The sequence below is a fragment of the Lates calcarifer genome, linkage group LG16_LG22 (genome assembly GCF_001640805.2).
Source record: "Lates calcarifer isolate ASB-BC8 linkage group LG16_LG22, TLL_Latcal_v3, whole genome shotgun sequence".
Taxonomy (NCBI): domain Eukaryota; kingdom Metazoa; phylum Chordata; class Actinopteri; family Centropomidae; genus Lates; species Lates calcarifer.
This window is the reverse complement of record NC_066848.1, coordinates 10,524,107-10,540,196: the sequence shown is the minus strand read 5'-3', so window position 1 is coordinate 10,540,196 and position 16,090 is coordinate 10,524,107. Positions and strand designations below refer to the sequence as shown.

The 16,090-nt window shown below is 39.6% G+C and overlaps 1 protein-coding gene and 1 long non-coding RNA gene across 3 annotated transcripts in view; one reads left to right on the top strand and one right to left on the bottom strand.

The window, feature by feature from the left end:
• LOC108897326 (cGMP-dependent protein kinase 1) overlaps nucleotides 1-16,090 on the top strand; it is a 76,301-nt gene that overhangs the window by 4,838 nt on the left and 55,373 nt on the right. For both annotated transcript variants that reach the window (XM_018696897.2, XM_018696896.2), the window contains exon 2: nucleotides 4,960-5,126. In XM_018696897.2, the coding sequence (XP_018552413.1) occupies nucleotides 4,960-5,126 (167 nt within the window). The remainder of the gene's footprint in view (nucleotides 1-4,959; nucleotides 5,127-16,090) is intronic.
• On the bottom strand, nucleotides 301-15,129 carry LOC108897328 (uncharacterized). Its single transcript, XR_001963268.2, has 4 exons — nucleotides 15,010-15,129; nucleotides 4,949-5,054; nucleotides 4,188-4,307; nucleotides 301-609 (listed from the first exon to the last, which is right to left on the bottom strand). It is a non-coding gene; the product is annotated as an uncharacterized LOC108897328 (long non-coding RNA).

Sequence of the window (16,090 nt, the reverse complement as noted above, 5' to 3'; positions counted from 1 at the left end):
CGTGTAGCGCAGCAGGTACGGCACCTGTAGCACATATGGATGAGGTGGTTGCTCTCTGAGACACACACACACACACACACACACACACACACACACACACTGCATGTAAAGAAATATGGGGTAGAGCAATAGGTAAACTGTCAGTCACTGATGACAGTCATCAATAACAGTATCAGCAGCTGAATATCAATAAGCCCAAACCACAGGTTGACACGAGAGAGAAGTGAAGCGGAATTACAGGTTAAGAGAGCTGGTGGTGGCAGCTCTGTGTAATGTACCAGTGCCTATTTTATACAAGCTGTGATTCTGTGACAGGCAGTCTTAACAGGCTCTCTGTGCATGTTTACCTTATGATTTGTCTGAAGCTACTCTCTCCCTCTCTCTCTCTATCTCTCTCTTCCTTTTCAAACTCTTAAACAAACACCTCCCTCCCTGCTCAACTTGGTCTGCAACACCAGATCTACTTCTCCAAATGAAACCGGCACTAAAATAGCCCTCTGTTGTGAAATAATCCAGCTGTCTGTTGGGTTTGAACTTAAAGGCTGTGTCATTATGAATCAATACACTTACCCCACTGGTTGGACAGGAAAAATACATCTTCTTTTCATTCTGCAAAGACATTGAAAAGTGGACATATTGAAAAAAATCTACACATTTTCAAAACTATATCCAGCTTTGAAGTGCACAGCGGGTCAGTTAAGTCACTTAACATAAGCAGGATTGGAATGTTTTCATTGGCTGGTATTTTATCTAGCCTACCTTTAAATCCATTATAGTATTAAATTAACTTTTCTCTTCTCGTGCTGGTGTTTGATGCCCAGGAAAGAAAAAAAAAACACCCTTCAGACTTTGCTGATGGATCAGATGTGTCAGATATGAATGTCATTATTCTGTTGACACGCAAGCAAACAAAGCTCCAAGGATTTCATCAAAGAAGATTCAAAAATGAAGGGGGTTATTTATCCGAGCAGGAACAGGCCATTAGTCTTTGTTATACCTGTCAGCTCTGTGTGTTGGGAAAAAACACGGAAAGCGTGCCCTTTTATTTTGTAGATTACCTCTTTTTTTTGGGGTTTCTTTTGTTTGTAAATAAATAAATGTTAGATCCTGAACACTGGCTTGGAATGGCAAATGAGGAAAACACATCAGAGTGACCATTTCATTATGATAACCATCCTCTCTCTAAACCTTTTACTGTATGCGTCTATTTCCATTAAGAGATTTCCCAAGGAGGTTTTTCGTGATACCTGACAGGAAAATATACTCTTTCAAAGAAAAGTGGTGGATTGTCCTGCATTTGAACAGTCTGCTGTCTCGGCTACTAAAGAGCTTCAGCGCAGTCATGTGTCAGTGACTGATGGGAAAAAGTTAGTTTGAGATTTGACAGTGGTTTTGAATGATTGCGTGATTTCTGATGATAATCCTCACCGGGAAGCTGAAAGGAAATCTCATGATGGAGCTGAAAATGAACTTCTTTCAAAGCCTCTACTACCTGTTCACACCTTATCTGAGAGAGAGTGACATTTTGTCCAGCATCTCTATATTAATGAGCTTGTACATCAATAAAAATAGCACTGAAAAGCAGACATTTGAATGCAAATGACTTGAGCATGTTTGGGCAATGTTCTTATTAGTTCAGCATTATTATCATTATTCAATTTGTTTGGACGTCTTTGTTAAAGCAAACTGCAAAAGTTCATGTTTTTCTCTAGATATGGAGCAATTAATTAGAATCCAAGTTACTTTGTTTTTTATTGCTCAATTGAGAATAGAGAGGTTTTCATTTTTCTTTTTTTATAAAATACGCGAGTGCCCTCATGCGATAAAAACAGCTCCATTACATTTTCATTTTGTTTTGATTAATGAAGTGTAGTGATAATGCCTGTTGGATTTGGCTAAATGTTTATATTTTTCTTTCATTCTCACCCACTTTATCTTCTTTACAAAGCCCACAGGGCGTTCCTTACTCATACTCTATCCATCCCTCTTGCTCTCTCTGCCTGTCTGCCTCTTTTTTTCTATTAGCCTCTCCCACTTTTCTGCCACCCCTTTCTTTTTTCCTCCTAAAAGAGCATATTTTCTCCTTTTATGGAAGGCTGAACTTGCTCAGCCCCAAACTTCAGTAGTGGATGAAGGCAAATATATCATCCTCACAAAGGAGAGGAAGGCAGATGTTTTTATAAGGGTCTGGTTGGATGACGTTTGCTCAATGTTGCCATCAGAGGCTTGAGTCGGGGAGGTCCTGGTGAGGGTTGTAAAAGGCCAGAAATCTCCTGGGTGTAAATGTAACAGAAACAGGGTCAACAAGGCTCTCTTCCAGCGAACTGGAGGTCAGAGATGGGAAAATAATGCATTTCCAATTTGTTCCTGTTGCTTAATTATATGTAGAGTCTGGTAGCTTTGCATAAAATTTAACCTATTTTGAAGTATCACTAACTCAGCAAGGATCACAAGGATCATCACAGTCCCCAAAAATCCCAGCACTTCACACCTCCATTAAGGTTTACTCCTTACAACCTAATGAAAGTTGTCAAGATGAAATCCAAATGAGGAGGAGAGTTTGGGAAGCACAGTGCACATCTGAACATAGACCTAGGAACTTAATAATAGGTAGCAACACCTCAGTCTTCCCCTTTCACAGCAGTTGCTTGCTCTGACTCTCAAGGGCAGAGTAAAAAATATATTTAATATCTTCTGGATCATTGTGGTTGCTCTGTTGGAGCAGCAACTCCACTGCACAGGTTCAAATCAATTAAAATCCTGAGACATTTGTTCTTATATCTGCAATTTGTCAAACAAAGGAGAGGTTCTCTGTAATATCTAAAAGGGCACATCCACAAATGACAGGGAGGTCTAGAATAATGACCCTACCGTGGGAAGACAATTTGAGTTGGCTTATGGATGACCTCTCAAGAAAGAAAATGCAATATACTAGGACTTCTGACCTGAGACTAGTATATCAATGTAAGAAACATCAAGTGGGATAATACTTTGCTCTACTTGTTTTTGTACTTTATTTAAATAACCTAAGTAAGTAATCTGGGTTTTCAAATAGATTGTGACAGCTGCCTAATGTTGGTCTTAAGTAATTTAGCTCCTCACTTTCATCCATCAGTATCACAGCTATCAGAGAGTAAAAGCAGAGCTGTCTGGGGATCCACAGGCCTTGAAACCCTAATTGAAAATTCATCAGACTGTTGAATGCAAAACACACTTTACAAGAACCACAATACTGATATCTTAGCATGCTTCTTTGAGAAACAAAAACTAATCGTTCAACTGATGGCGTAAAAATGACACACTTGAAATCTGAAGATGCTGGCCAGGGTTGAGATGTGTATTTATGTGCCAGACGTGGATGGCTGCTTCTCAGCAGAGATTGGCATCTCTCACAGTTCTGCCACTTTTTCATCTAAGGGAGCAACAAAGTTTTTCTTTTTTTTTAAAGGCTAAAGTGATAAAAGTGTCGCAAGATTTACTGGAGAGGCATTCACGTGACCTTAAAAGATCAAAATAAGCCCTTGAAAAGAATTAAGACATTGACCATAAAACATTACCTCACATACACATGAATGTGTAGAGAGGGTTTGTGGTATTTGCTTTAAAAACATAGACATGTGCAGAGTGCTCAGTACATAAATGAAAAAAAAAACAAAAAAAACCTAAACACAAAAAAAAAAACAAAAAAAAACCTGGGGACTGCTGACATTCTATCATGGCAGACACTGAAGTTTTGTTTGTGTAGCTGTGTGGTTTGTGTAGGACTTTGCTGCGGGCTGGCAGCAGGGCAGAGAAGCCTGTGTGTAGTGGGAGCACTGCTTCATAAAATGCCTTCCAGGTTATTTGCCCTTTCAGCTATAAGCTCCTCAGGTGATCAGCATCAACAATGCACCTAGAAATCAGTTTCTGAAAAGGGCACTGAGCACAAAAAGGCAAGAGGCAATTCACCAGTACCTTTGAATTCTACTAGCAGGGGACACAGAGTGCTCTGTCTTTTTCTTTTTTTTTCTAAATTAGGGTATAAAAGTGTTCCCTTCTCAGTAGGAGGGGACTCCTTGCTGGATTAACCCTGATACATATTATTAACCTCATTCATCCAAGCTGACACTCTGTCAAAACCAGCACTCAGCCGAGCAACTCAGACTTTGGTGATGACCTGCTTCAATGAATGAGTGATTTTGACTCACTGTTCAGGATCTGGTCTCGCCTCAGACTTCACTCCAGTCTCTTGACATGTCGTATCAGAGAGGATCAGACTGACGCTCGCTTGACGGTTGACTCCTCTGCACCTGGCCTGCGTTGTTCACCTGTTGTCAACACATGGACACTTTTTATAAACAAATGTCTCCTTTGTATGTGGTGCACCAATGTCATCTAATGTGTACTCCTTGATTTACATGATAATTCAATTTAATGCCCACTGTCATAACGTTGTCTAATTTTATTTGCCCTACTTTTCCTCTTTGGTCACCTGCACATGTAGCTGCCCTTTGACGACAGCACATTAGCTTTACAGTTAATTACATTCACTCCTTTGCCTACATAGTCAATGCTGGAAATACTTACCTGTGGAATGCCCTAATGACTCTGCAGTCTGAAGGCCAATTTGGCTTTCAGAAGTGCATCCCTGAATGGAAACAATCTGCTTCCATTAGGCATGGATTTTGCCATTTATTTTAGAGGGAATAAAAAGGTTTCACCTTGATGTCTTGAAATGAGGATATATTTTTTGAAAAGCTACTGTGCAGTTTGAACGAGACTTTAATTGCTTTAGAAATAAGCATTACCCCTGCTTGCTGAATGCGTCAACAACCTTCACAGGATTTTACAGTGTGTGTGATACATTCTCCCGTGTTATGTTTTTCTACAATGAAGGAGGACTAATTGCATATGAGTTTTTGTTTCTACAGGCCAGTGCTTGTACAATAATGGTCTAATTTTGTCTCACCTTGTCTCCAGGTCCAAGGATCTGATCAAGGAAGCCATCTTGGACAATGACTTCATGAAGAACCTGGAGCTGTCGCAGATCCAAGAGATTGTGGACTGCATGTACCCTGTGGAGTATGGGAAAGACAGCTGTATCATTAAGGAGGGCGATGTGGGCTCACTGGTCTACGTCATGGAAGGTAAAAGCACACATGCACAGAGGTAAAACGTTTATCCTGTGGAAGCTCAAATCTAGTAAAAATGAAACCGTGGGTGGAAGGAGTTGTATAAGTCTAATAAGAGGTATATAATTGCTTGTTTTAAAAGATTTAACTGGATCTGCAGAGCTGTGTCTGGAGACCTTTGAAACCTCATCATGACAATGATGAAAAAGAAATGAAAGGGCATTATTGATGGATTTCTGCAGAGCAATGAACTAAAACTCAAAACTACAACACTGTGATACTGTATGATTCACTCATGTCACACTGATTTTATTTTGTATGACTCTGTGTGCCTGCTGTGTCCTTTATGTTTAAATCGTTTTTAGTAGTATTGTTCCAGCATGTGTTTTTTCTCTTTTTTTCTTTTCTTTTTTTTGTGATATGTAGCTCTGATGATAGTAATAACATCACAACGTCCACTCTGGTGGATGGGATTTGTGAAAGAGCATTTTTGCTATGTGATTTGTGACAAGTGATACTGGAAAAAAAAAAAGTTCAGTGGGCCATTGTCCCCGACAATAGGTTTGACCTCTGGGAAAATGGCTTCAGTCAATTCTTGTGCGGTATAATTGATCATTATATAGAGGTGAATGTGGACATTAACCAACATAATACAAATGAAAATATAGAAATATGGAACATATAAAGGATTATAATGGTTTGGTTCCTCTATAAAAGCTTTATAACTTGACTTTGACATACAACTGCAGGGAAAGTGGAACTCTAATAAGGATTAAAAATGTTTCAAAACCTTAACAACACAGACAGAATGAAGGAACTGAAAGGTAATAAGCTTGAAATTTGTTGGTTGGTATAGAAACAGTGGCATTTAAAGGTTAATATGTTACTAGGAAGAATTCTGTTATTGATCGTTGCTCCTGTTGTTTTATGTTGGCCACCTACTTTGATTATTGGGTTGATGACATTTCCTGGATGCCCCCATTCAGCCAAATATTGTTAAGAATGGATCTGTGACAAAGTACTAAAATAAAGAGACAGCAATTTTACTAAACCACAAGAGACTTTTTTAGTTTGAATTCTACCACAAATCTATGACTCTATTAAAAAACATACTGCACTTGGCTTTATTCAGGCAGAGGCAGGTAGGTTTTGTCATATCTGACAGGACTCCAGGGACAGGCAGTGTCTCTGTTTGGATGCCAGCATGTTTTGGACCTTTTCTGTCTTCATCTGGTCTTTAGTGAGTCACTGGGTCTAAATTCAAAAACCTTCTGTGGCTTGTCTAAGAACAGTGACGTTAAAGTTATTGTATTAGAGAGATGACTCAGTTATATTGATCAGTACACCAGTATAATGAATACCACCGTGTCAGACAAACAAGCAAGAATAATTATATAAAGTATAATATAGACAAAAGTATAGATACATTTTAATAAAAGCGTTGTTAGATTGAAATATCTTAACAAATAGAATGGATTTCCATAAAATTGTGTTCAGACATTCATGGTGCCCAAATACCTACTAAACTAATTCCCATTCCCATCAGCCTCAGCTGTACTAATTAGTAAATGTTTGCATGCTAACTTACTTTGTGACCATGGTAAGCACTGTATCTGCTAAACAACAGCAAAGTTATCATTTCAGTTTCATGGCTGTAGCCTCCTACCATCTGTCCCAATACCTACACTTATGTATTCCTGTGATGCCACAGTAAAATGCTACTTATGTAATATAATAGTATAACAGTCAGAGTTATTTCCTGCAGATGTAGATAGAGTTTGCTGATAATATCTCTGTAGTTTTTTATGCAAGTAGGATTTAAATGCAGCACTTTCACCTACAATGGAGTATTTTTATGTTGTAGTATTGGTACTTTTACTTAAGTAAAGAATCTGACTACATCTTCACCACTATACCACTGTTCACATCCCTACTGCAAGAGGGATGTCACTTTTTGCCCTTATCTGTAGAGTGCAGAGAGATATGTAAAGTTGCAAAACATGTAACTGGAATAATGCAAATGAAATGCAAACCACAGCTGTGGACAGTACAACAGTGACCTGAGGTGAAATCTTATGATTTAGGGAAATACTGGCCCCTGTGACAACTTCAGGGTGTGTGTAATTCACCTACAACCACTGACAGAAATTAGATGCCACATCCTTGATTATTGCACCGCCATGTCCTGTTGGAATCCAAGAGTTGTGGATGAAAGAAGGAACGAATGGTCTAAACATCTTTGTTTTTTTTGTTTTTTTACTGAAAACTGGTCACTCGAGCTTTAGGTACTGAGGAAATTTTTATCTCTCCCGATGACGAAGGCTGTGAGAGGATGATTGTACCAGAGGTGACTCGTCATGCTAGGTCACAAATGAGCAAGCGTCACACTGACATGATGAATAGGTTCCTCTAAGCGCAACAGAAAAAGAGAAATGAAAGATACAAATCTGTAAGAGAAATAATTGCTGAGGGGCTTTGTGATTTCCTTTCTGACAGTGATAGAGAAAAGAAGTGCAGTGTAACTGGAAATGGGGCATTAATTCAACAGTGGTCATATGCCACTAATATAAAATGTTTGGGTAATTATTTTCCATTTTCAAGTCCTTAGGGAGGGCTTAACATATTTATCTTCAATGAACATCATCTAATTCTTTCCTATTCCACCCCTCTGTTCCTCTCCCTCTTGTTGCTCCACTGCATCCCTCCCTTCAGTTTTCACATTAACTGTCCCTGACCCTGACTTGTTTTGCATAAAAAACAAATTTTAAAAGGCATTAGTCCAAGGCACAACGACTTAGCACCAAGGCCTGTGGAAGCCCATCACAGTCTGTGACTTTTTAGGCCACGCTGACAGGATGTCTGACTGTGCCATGCCATGTCAAACACACAGCTTCGTCAGCTCAACATTGCGCATCATTTTCCTAGCAAATGACATGTTCACAGCTCAGGCAGTAGAGTCATTTCTTATTGAGACTCTGCAGGCTAATCATTAACATGTTGCCATGGGGCTGACATTGTTAATCATGCATCATGTAGCCAAATAAAACACAAGCAAACTACACCAATAATAACAATAATAATGATGACGGAGTGTTGCAGTATCGCTCTCACTTCAAACGTTTTTTTTGAGAGAATGAGAGAATATGCATAACTTACTTTCCCCCCGTGAGAGACTAAACGGATATTCTAGAATATCACAGCCTCCCTTTTTAAACAACCTCAGAATAGTTAGCTTTTGTTGCTGATGCACCTGATAATTAAAGATCAGACAAAACAGGAGCTGGAAAACAGAATAGGCCCTGGCACCGGCCTGCTGCTATGATGAGGCCGCCTGCTTGGCCGTAGCTGCCGTAATGAATGTTTGTTGTGTTTCTGTCACATCCGCTGGGCTGTAACTGACATCGCGTCTCTTTAAAATACTGATTGCAACTGAGACAAAAGCTCACGTTTCCATGGAGATGAGATAGGTTTTTGATTAGCCACGTCGTCTCCGAAGACCCGTACAGGTGGCTAATGATGATAATAACTAGTATAATCACATCCAATTAGCATCAAGTATTTCACTGACTGTAAAAACCCCATTATTTTTTTCATAGTCATCATTCAACTTAATCTAATCAAACCGTGTAAACTAATACAAAGAGGTAGCTCTGCTTCTACCTGTCCTGCCCAAACATGTTGCATTAGGAGTGTTCATGATGTGAAGAGTAAGCTTGTTAAAAATGTAACAGAGCCTAATCCTTTGCTTTGAGAATAGAGATTTGATGATTAGTTTGGATGGCGTAAACATACTGAATACTGGGCCTGGGCCTGTGAAGAGCACATCGGTTTAGTGTAAATTGCAATGAAAATCGTGATCATTGCACCGGTCAGCTGGGGAATTAAAAAAAATTACTCACAGTAAATGGTTTTGTGTTATTAACCAGAATAAACTCATATTTGCAAATGAGCCATGGGAACTGAGTGACCTGCCAAATCTGAAGGTTAGCTTTACATGTCATTTTAAAAATGTTTGTTTCTGGCTGCAAGTAACATTTTCATTATTGATCAATCTGCCATTTCTTTTCTCAATGAATCAATTGATCATTTGGTCTACAAGATGCAAGAAATAGTGGAAAATGTCCATCACAGTTTCCTCCAACCAAGAGACAGGAGACAAGAGACAGGGTAGTTTTATTACCATTGTATTGATTGACTAATTGTTTAGCGTTAGTTATGTTTAGATATAAGTCTCTCCTGACTAAGTTTCCTGCTCTCAACTTTTCATTTATATTTGAGTATTCACTTAAGATTCCTACGTTGCCTAGTATAGAAACAGATGTATTCAAAGAAAAAAAAAAAGCCTAGCCAGGGGGATAGTGATTCTGAATTATGCATTTTTTTTTTTAAATTTTGGGGAGATCTAGCTGTCTGCCCTCACTGTATGTTTTATTAGTTTAACTAAGTGTACATGGGGAATTGTTAGAGTTATAGGAAGGTAACTGGAACTCACTTGAGGTTCTAGGAGGTCCAGTTGCCTGCCTATAGCACTTAGAAATATCCTAACCGGGATGACTGACAATCCTCATAGACATATGTACAGACAGAACATACAGAGGGGTGAGGAAAGTAAAGAGAGAGTGGTAATGTTATAGTATGAGTCAGCTCCAAGCCCCGAGTGCTCACAGTGCATTGACAGTTTCTTTGACAGGCTACCATGTTCAATGCAACCATTGATGCACTGTAGACCATTTTATGCAGGTGGAGGTGTGCAGGGGATTTGAGAATACACCCAGGATTTGACATCTTCTCAACATAAATTGGATAGAGTCCCAATTATTTTATTTGACCTGCCGTTAGGCAAGGCAAATCTAATATTCTGACAGATGTCTTCAAGAAGACCTGGAGTTAAGTGAGGCTTAAATGGCATCCTTTAATGTCTGAATATGACAGAAACGAACAATGTGCTGTTTTGAGGCTTACACTGTACCACTCCTGACAGTCATTTCTTCCCTTTTCTTGCAGCTTTTACTGAGATATACCTCTGCATAACAATGAATAGCAATGTTTACCCACTGAGGCTCAACACTAGTGTCTCTCTGTAAGGGGAGAGCTTGATGGTTTTTGACTCCTTATGATATGACACTCGAGATGCTTGGTAGACATGATTGTGTGTGTAAGCATTAAACACTCATCTGTTTGCATATATCTCTAATCAAATATAAACAGCACTGGGAAATGAGAAACACAGGTATCTGTTTACATTTCATTTCATGGCATATTTTATCCTGTGATAATCCCCTTCATCTTCTACTAGCACCTTATCACCTCTCTGTCACCTTGTACTTTACCTTACAGGCTGAGTTATTAAAACCTGACACAAACAGAAATCTTCAGAACTCCTCAGCATTTACTATTTTATTCATTTTTATACTTATTATAGAACTGTCATCTGTAGTGTAAAATGTATTAGTCAACCTACCAATCATCTTAACTCATTAGCAAACAGCCAAGTGGCTGCTTCATGTCAGGTTTTAATAGCTCAGCCACCAGGCCACCAGCTGACAAAGTATTGCGCTGGCCAGTTTCCTAAATAATCTCCAAGAGACCAAATGAATTAATATCTCTGTCTGAAATTCTGACAGCTGTTACGGTTTAAAGGACTCATCCTCCCGCTGTGCTATAGGCTGGAGTCTTCAGGGAGATGCTTTCTGTGCTCACTAGCCAATGAGGCAGGGTGAGGGGACATGGGCTCCTCTCTCAGCTTCATGAGCTTAGAGATGTAATCAACAGGGGCAGTTGAGTGTGACTCTGTGTCATAGGTGTGAAAGGACACGATATGTAAAGCAAATTTATTGTATTACTGCTACTTCTATTACTACTCCTACTTAGTTATCACCACAACTACTGATGCTACTGCTGTTAATAAACTATCGGCTGATCTTTGTAATTATTGTGATATATTCGCATATTAATAAGGTGATATGAAAACGGAGAATGCATTGGGTTACAGAAACGTGAGTGCACAAACCCACTGCACTGCATTGTTGCCTGGCAACTTAACTAATGCAGAACTAAAATTGTTGCTGCTGTTGCTGTCAAAGTAGCATCTTGGGAAAAAAGGCTCAGCAAAGTAAAATGTTGAGACTCAGAGATTTTGGTTTGATCGGCCCTGGAGAATACAGCATGTAACCAGCATTTGATACAACAACTGCTGCTTATCATATCTTGACAGCACTGTACAGCAGCCAATTGTAGGTTAATAATGAACCCTAACTCACTGCTGAGGCTCAGACTCACCTCATCTGCTCAAAAGGCATCTCTGAGAACTCAATTTCAACTACTTGAGACTAAAATCGAATGCAAGATTGTCTCTAGTGTGTGTGTGTGTGTGTGTGTATGTGTACTCACTTATGTAACATTGGATACTATACCATTATTACCACAAGACTAACCCTCATATAGCTGGCACCCTTCAGGGCTATCGGCTCTCATGATAATTTTAATGAGGCTCTCAGTGGAGGTTTATTAAGACATCATCTGTGGAAAAGGTGAGGGGTCTGTAATTGGAATGACATTTAAACACTCTCCCTAGTTATCTCACACACGTCAGAAGGATCTGTGAGGATTGGGTGGTAGCTCTGTATCTGTCCACTTACATATGGTCACCACCAAACGCAGCCCCCTATAATGAAATAGAAGAAAGTGTGGAGAAACCAGACTGAAAAAGTTGCACGTTATTAAATGAAATACTTGTGTAATGACATTCTACTTTGCTGAAATGTCACAGAGATATATATTAATCTACTTGCACCTTTGAAAATCTATATAACTACAGTACGTGGATGTGTAATTCTTTTCATTCACTTGACTGACAACACTGTTGATGCAATATTCAGGCATGGAAAATCAATTGTTGTGAAAGAGCCTGCAGAAAATGTTTTTACTTCCTAGCATCTTGCAATTTGATTTCTAATTTAGAGACGAGATTGTAACAGTGAATTAAACAGATACAAAGCCTGTATAGATCAGCACTTCATCGGGAATGGATTTTTTATAAAAAGAGAGTGAAAAGAGAGGGGAAAATGTGGGTAAAGAAGCAAAAGCAGTAGTTTTCTATACACTGCACCCAAATCAGGTGGCCTATTGATTTTCAGGAAGGTGGGTAAACATTCACCTGCATTTGCTGACATACAATTGCCGGATGATCTGAAATACCTCTATCAAGAGGAATATAACTTCAGCTAATGTGCCATTTATGTGCAAATGGTGTGTATGCGTGTGTTGCAAACTAATAATCTCACCTACACTAAGCAGTGCACCATCTGCCCCGAACACCAAATGAAAATACTCTCTCCCTGGCAAGTGTCTTTTCTCATTTGCCCTTGCTGCAAGTTGTTCCCTTTGTCACTTTCTCTCTCTTTCATTCTCTCACTTTCACACATGCACACACCGGTACAAGTTATCAATTCAGAATGCCCACATACAAGACCAGAACCAACCACGTTTCCCTCTATCACTCTTCTTCACATTTTACTGACTTTGACCCCAATGTGTCCTCTTGTCACCATCTTTCTCCACTTGCCCATCACTCCTTCCTACTTCTTTCCCCCTACTGTCTTATTCCTGTTTCTTACTCTTCACCTATCTGTCCATCTTACCTCATTTCCATTCTGCTCTTCTCTTTATATTCTCTGCCTTTCTTTCCTTTCACTGTCTTTTCCTCTTCTCCGATTAGAGTGTGATGGCCTTTGTTTTTTTGTTTTTTTTTCCCTCTGAAACCCAGTGTAAGCATTGATCCCCATTTTCGCTCCACAGAGGCCCATGAATACACCTCTGAGAAAGAATTAATGAGTAATTTGTGAATGATCCCTGAGCCTTTATCCCCTTTGTGGCTAACCCTGCTTTGGAGAGCTCCTCATCTGGAAAGAAGTGTGTGTGTGTGTGACATAATGGGAGTGGAGGAGTAAAGAAAGGCAGCGAAGGCAAAAAGAGCTCATATGCATCATGTGAGCCAAATATTATGCAAATGTTTGAATCTCCATTCTTTACTTTGACTTAGTTAGGTGCAAACTGTGCTGTGTTGTATGTTTGCTGCTGTACATTTGTCTGAGAGTGTGTGTATGTGTGTGTGGTTGGGGGGTGGGGGTTGGGGAGACTTGGAGCAATGCTGAGAGTCTGCTGTGACTGGATAAGCTCTGTGTTTGCTGAGGTTCACACTGAGGATACAAGACAGGGCTCATATAATTGCTCTAACTACAGTAACAGACAAATCCCTCCCTTCATCCGAAGACTAGCATCTGCATTGCACACACACACTCATGTGTGAGATAGCTGCAGAAAATATACAAACACTGGCTCTAAACAACATTGTTACCCAAGGACAGTGTGACGATGTCAACCCTTGAAGTTTGATCAGTGTACTTGGCCTTTATTGTCAACTTACATAAGAAACCTGAATACACTGAACTTGGAAAGGTCAGTTTCATCAATCAGTGTCACTGGAGTCAAGGTTTACATGACTTTGAGATATGGGTTTCTTTTAAATTTCCCCTCTCTCACTGCAGACTTTTTTATTGAGTCTCCTGAGTTAAAATTCATCTCTTTGATCTCTTTTTGAACTTTTGATTGCCTCCGCCAAATACTTTCAACCCCAGCATGGGAATTCTCATTTTTTTGTGCAAAGTACAAATCACTATTATAAGCTGACATTGTGTGTGTGTGAGTGTATGTAGTTTTGATATACGCACATACAGATACATATACAGTAGGAGTATATCGCTGTTGTGTCTAAATTATCTTAACTCTTCCGAGAATAACAGCCTTGTTTTAAGCTTGATAACAAAGCATTTTTTTTCACATTATCTAAAGGATTTTTAAAAGGGCTTCATGAGACAAGGTATGTTAAATGTATTCTCAGAAAAAAAGGAAGTTAAAAATACAAGGTTTTCAATCCCACAATGACAGTACAGAAACTGTCTCCATGTATGGCAATGTGGGTCTGTCGATACAGACTGAAATATCTCAACAACTATTGGGATGTGTTACCCTGGAATATGGTAGTAATATCCATGGGGCCCAGAGAGTGAACCCTAGTGTCTTTGATCCCAACTTGTCCCACAAGCAGGTCTTTCACTTATCCATCAATGTATAATTTGTTAATTATTTGTGTCCCTAACAGACCTTTCTTTTCATGTCTGTGGCAATACAGTGGGCTACTGAAATGAGACTAGGCTGTGGAAATGAGACGGGCCCATTATTGTAGTACTTAAGACACCATTTTAATCTGTATTCTGATGTTGAAGCTGTCTTAATTAAGTCTGGTCTGCATAAAAGCTACAGTATGTGCACATGGCATGGACGCCAACTGCTAATTACGACGCTGTGATTTGGTCTGTGAATACAAAATGATCATTTTCACTGCCCCCTGCTCAGGCTATCAATCAGCTTGTCAACACAGGAGCCATAATCGGAGTTTGATGACTTGGAGACTAACAGAGATGAAACCAGTCCTATTATAGTGTTTTAATGAAAACAGAGATAGGAGAGGGCCTCCAGACAAGGTAATTTAACTGTCGTGTCTCACCTCACATCCTTTTGCTCCAACTGAATTGAAGCAGCCTTCACCATTGTGGCTGAAAGGCTCTAGAAGTAGACATATGGTACTACAGTAAGTTTTTGCTGAACCACTGTCTCCAAGGTAAAATGATGTAAAAAGGATGAAACCAGCTGTCCTTCATATCCCATTTACAACACTGTTCACTGTCTTTGGGTCTCACAAACCACTTGTGCATAACTGCAATGTAATTTTCCATCGTGCCTATGGCAGGAAGCCCTGCATGAGGGTGCCTCAGCTGAGCTGAAAAGGATGTGAAGTGCTCTCATCTCAAATCATTTGATGTTCTGCAGTTCTACCTACATAGCATCAGGTGTCCTTCCTCGTCTTCCTGCGTCTTTCTCCGCCGCTGTCCCTCTGCTTTCTCTCATCCTCTCTTCCCCCACTTCTTTTGCCGTCACCCACTTCTTTCTTTTGCTTTTGTTGTTCCTGTAATAAAAATGGCATACGTTTAAGTAGACTGTTTGACGTCAGCAACTTTGCACTCAGATCCAACCCCCAGAGCAATGCATATATACAAACTGTCTGTTCTTGTCACTTTAAAAAGGAATGGTGGTGGCAGCGTTTCTTGACAAGACACAAGAAAAGAAAGGTGAACTGAGCGCAGCCATAACAGCTGAAAGTTGTATTACACTAGTCGGTCGGCAGATTTCTGACTCAACTTTCTGAATCTTGACTGTACTCTTGTGCATTAAGTTCAAGAGCTGAAGGACATTTTAAGAGAAATCACAATCCGACATCCATCATTTTCATGCTTGAATGTTGAAATATTTTGGTTTGACTTCTTACAACATCAGGATTAGTAGATTTCAGCTGCACAATACATGAACTGCAGTCTCCCTCCTCCACCTTCAACTGGTAAGATTCCTAAAGCTGCAGAAGGACTACACAGTCTGCTCCAGTTTGTTGACAGAAAGCTGATAAGAGTCAACAAACTTTTTATTTTATTTTTTTATTTTTTGGGAGATGATGCAGACGTGGATCAAGGATAGAGAATTCAGGGCATACATCACACTGTGTTTATGTTTGCCATACTATCTCTGCTTCAAGGAGGAGATCAGGAGTAACCTGTGCTAAACAAGACTGTTGGCAGCAGCGACGAGGAGAGAATATGTCTTGCTGGCTGCTTCCTTCTGAGTTGACAATAACATTTTAAACTTTCCTCTGCAGCTCACAATCACACCTAAGATGACAATGCAGAAGCTAATTTTAGAGATTTGAGTTTCCTGAACCACAAGCAGTGAAGAAACATATCAATTAAGACTATTTTACTTTTGTTATACTGCTAACCATTCTGTACTTCAAGCTACAACACGTTCTATTCCACTACGTGATGATGTGATGGTAAAGGTTGTTAGCAGGATTGGATGTAGCTGTTAGCGGT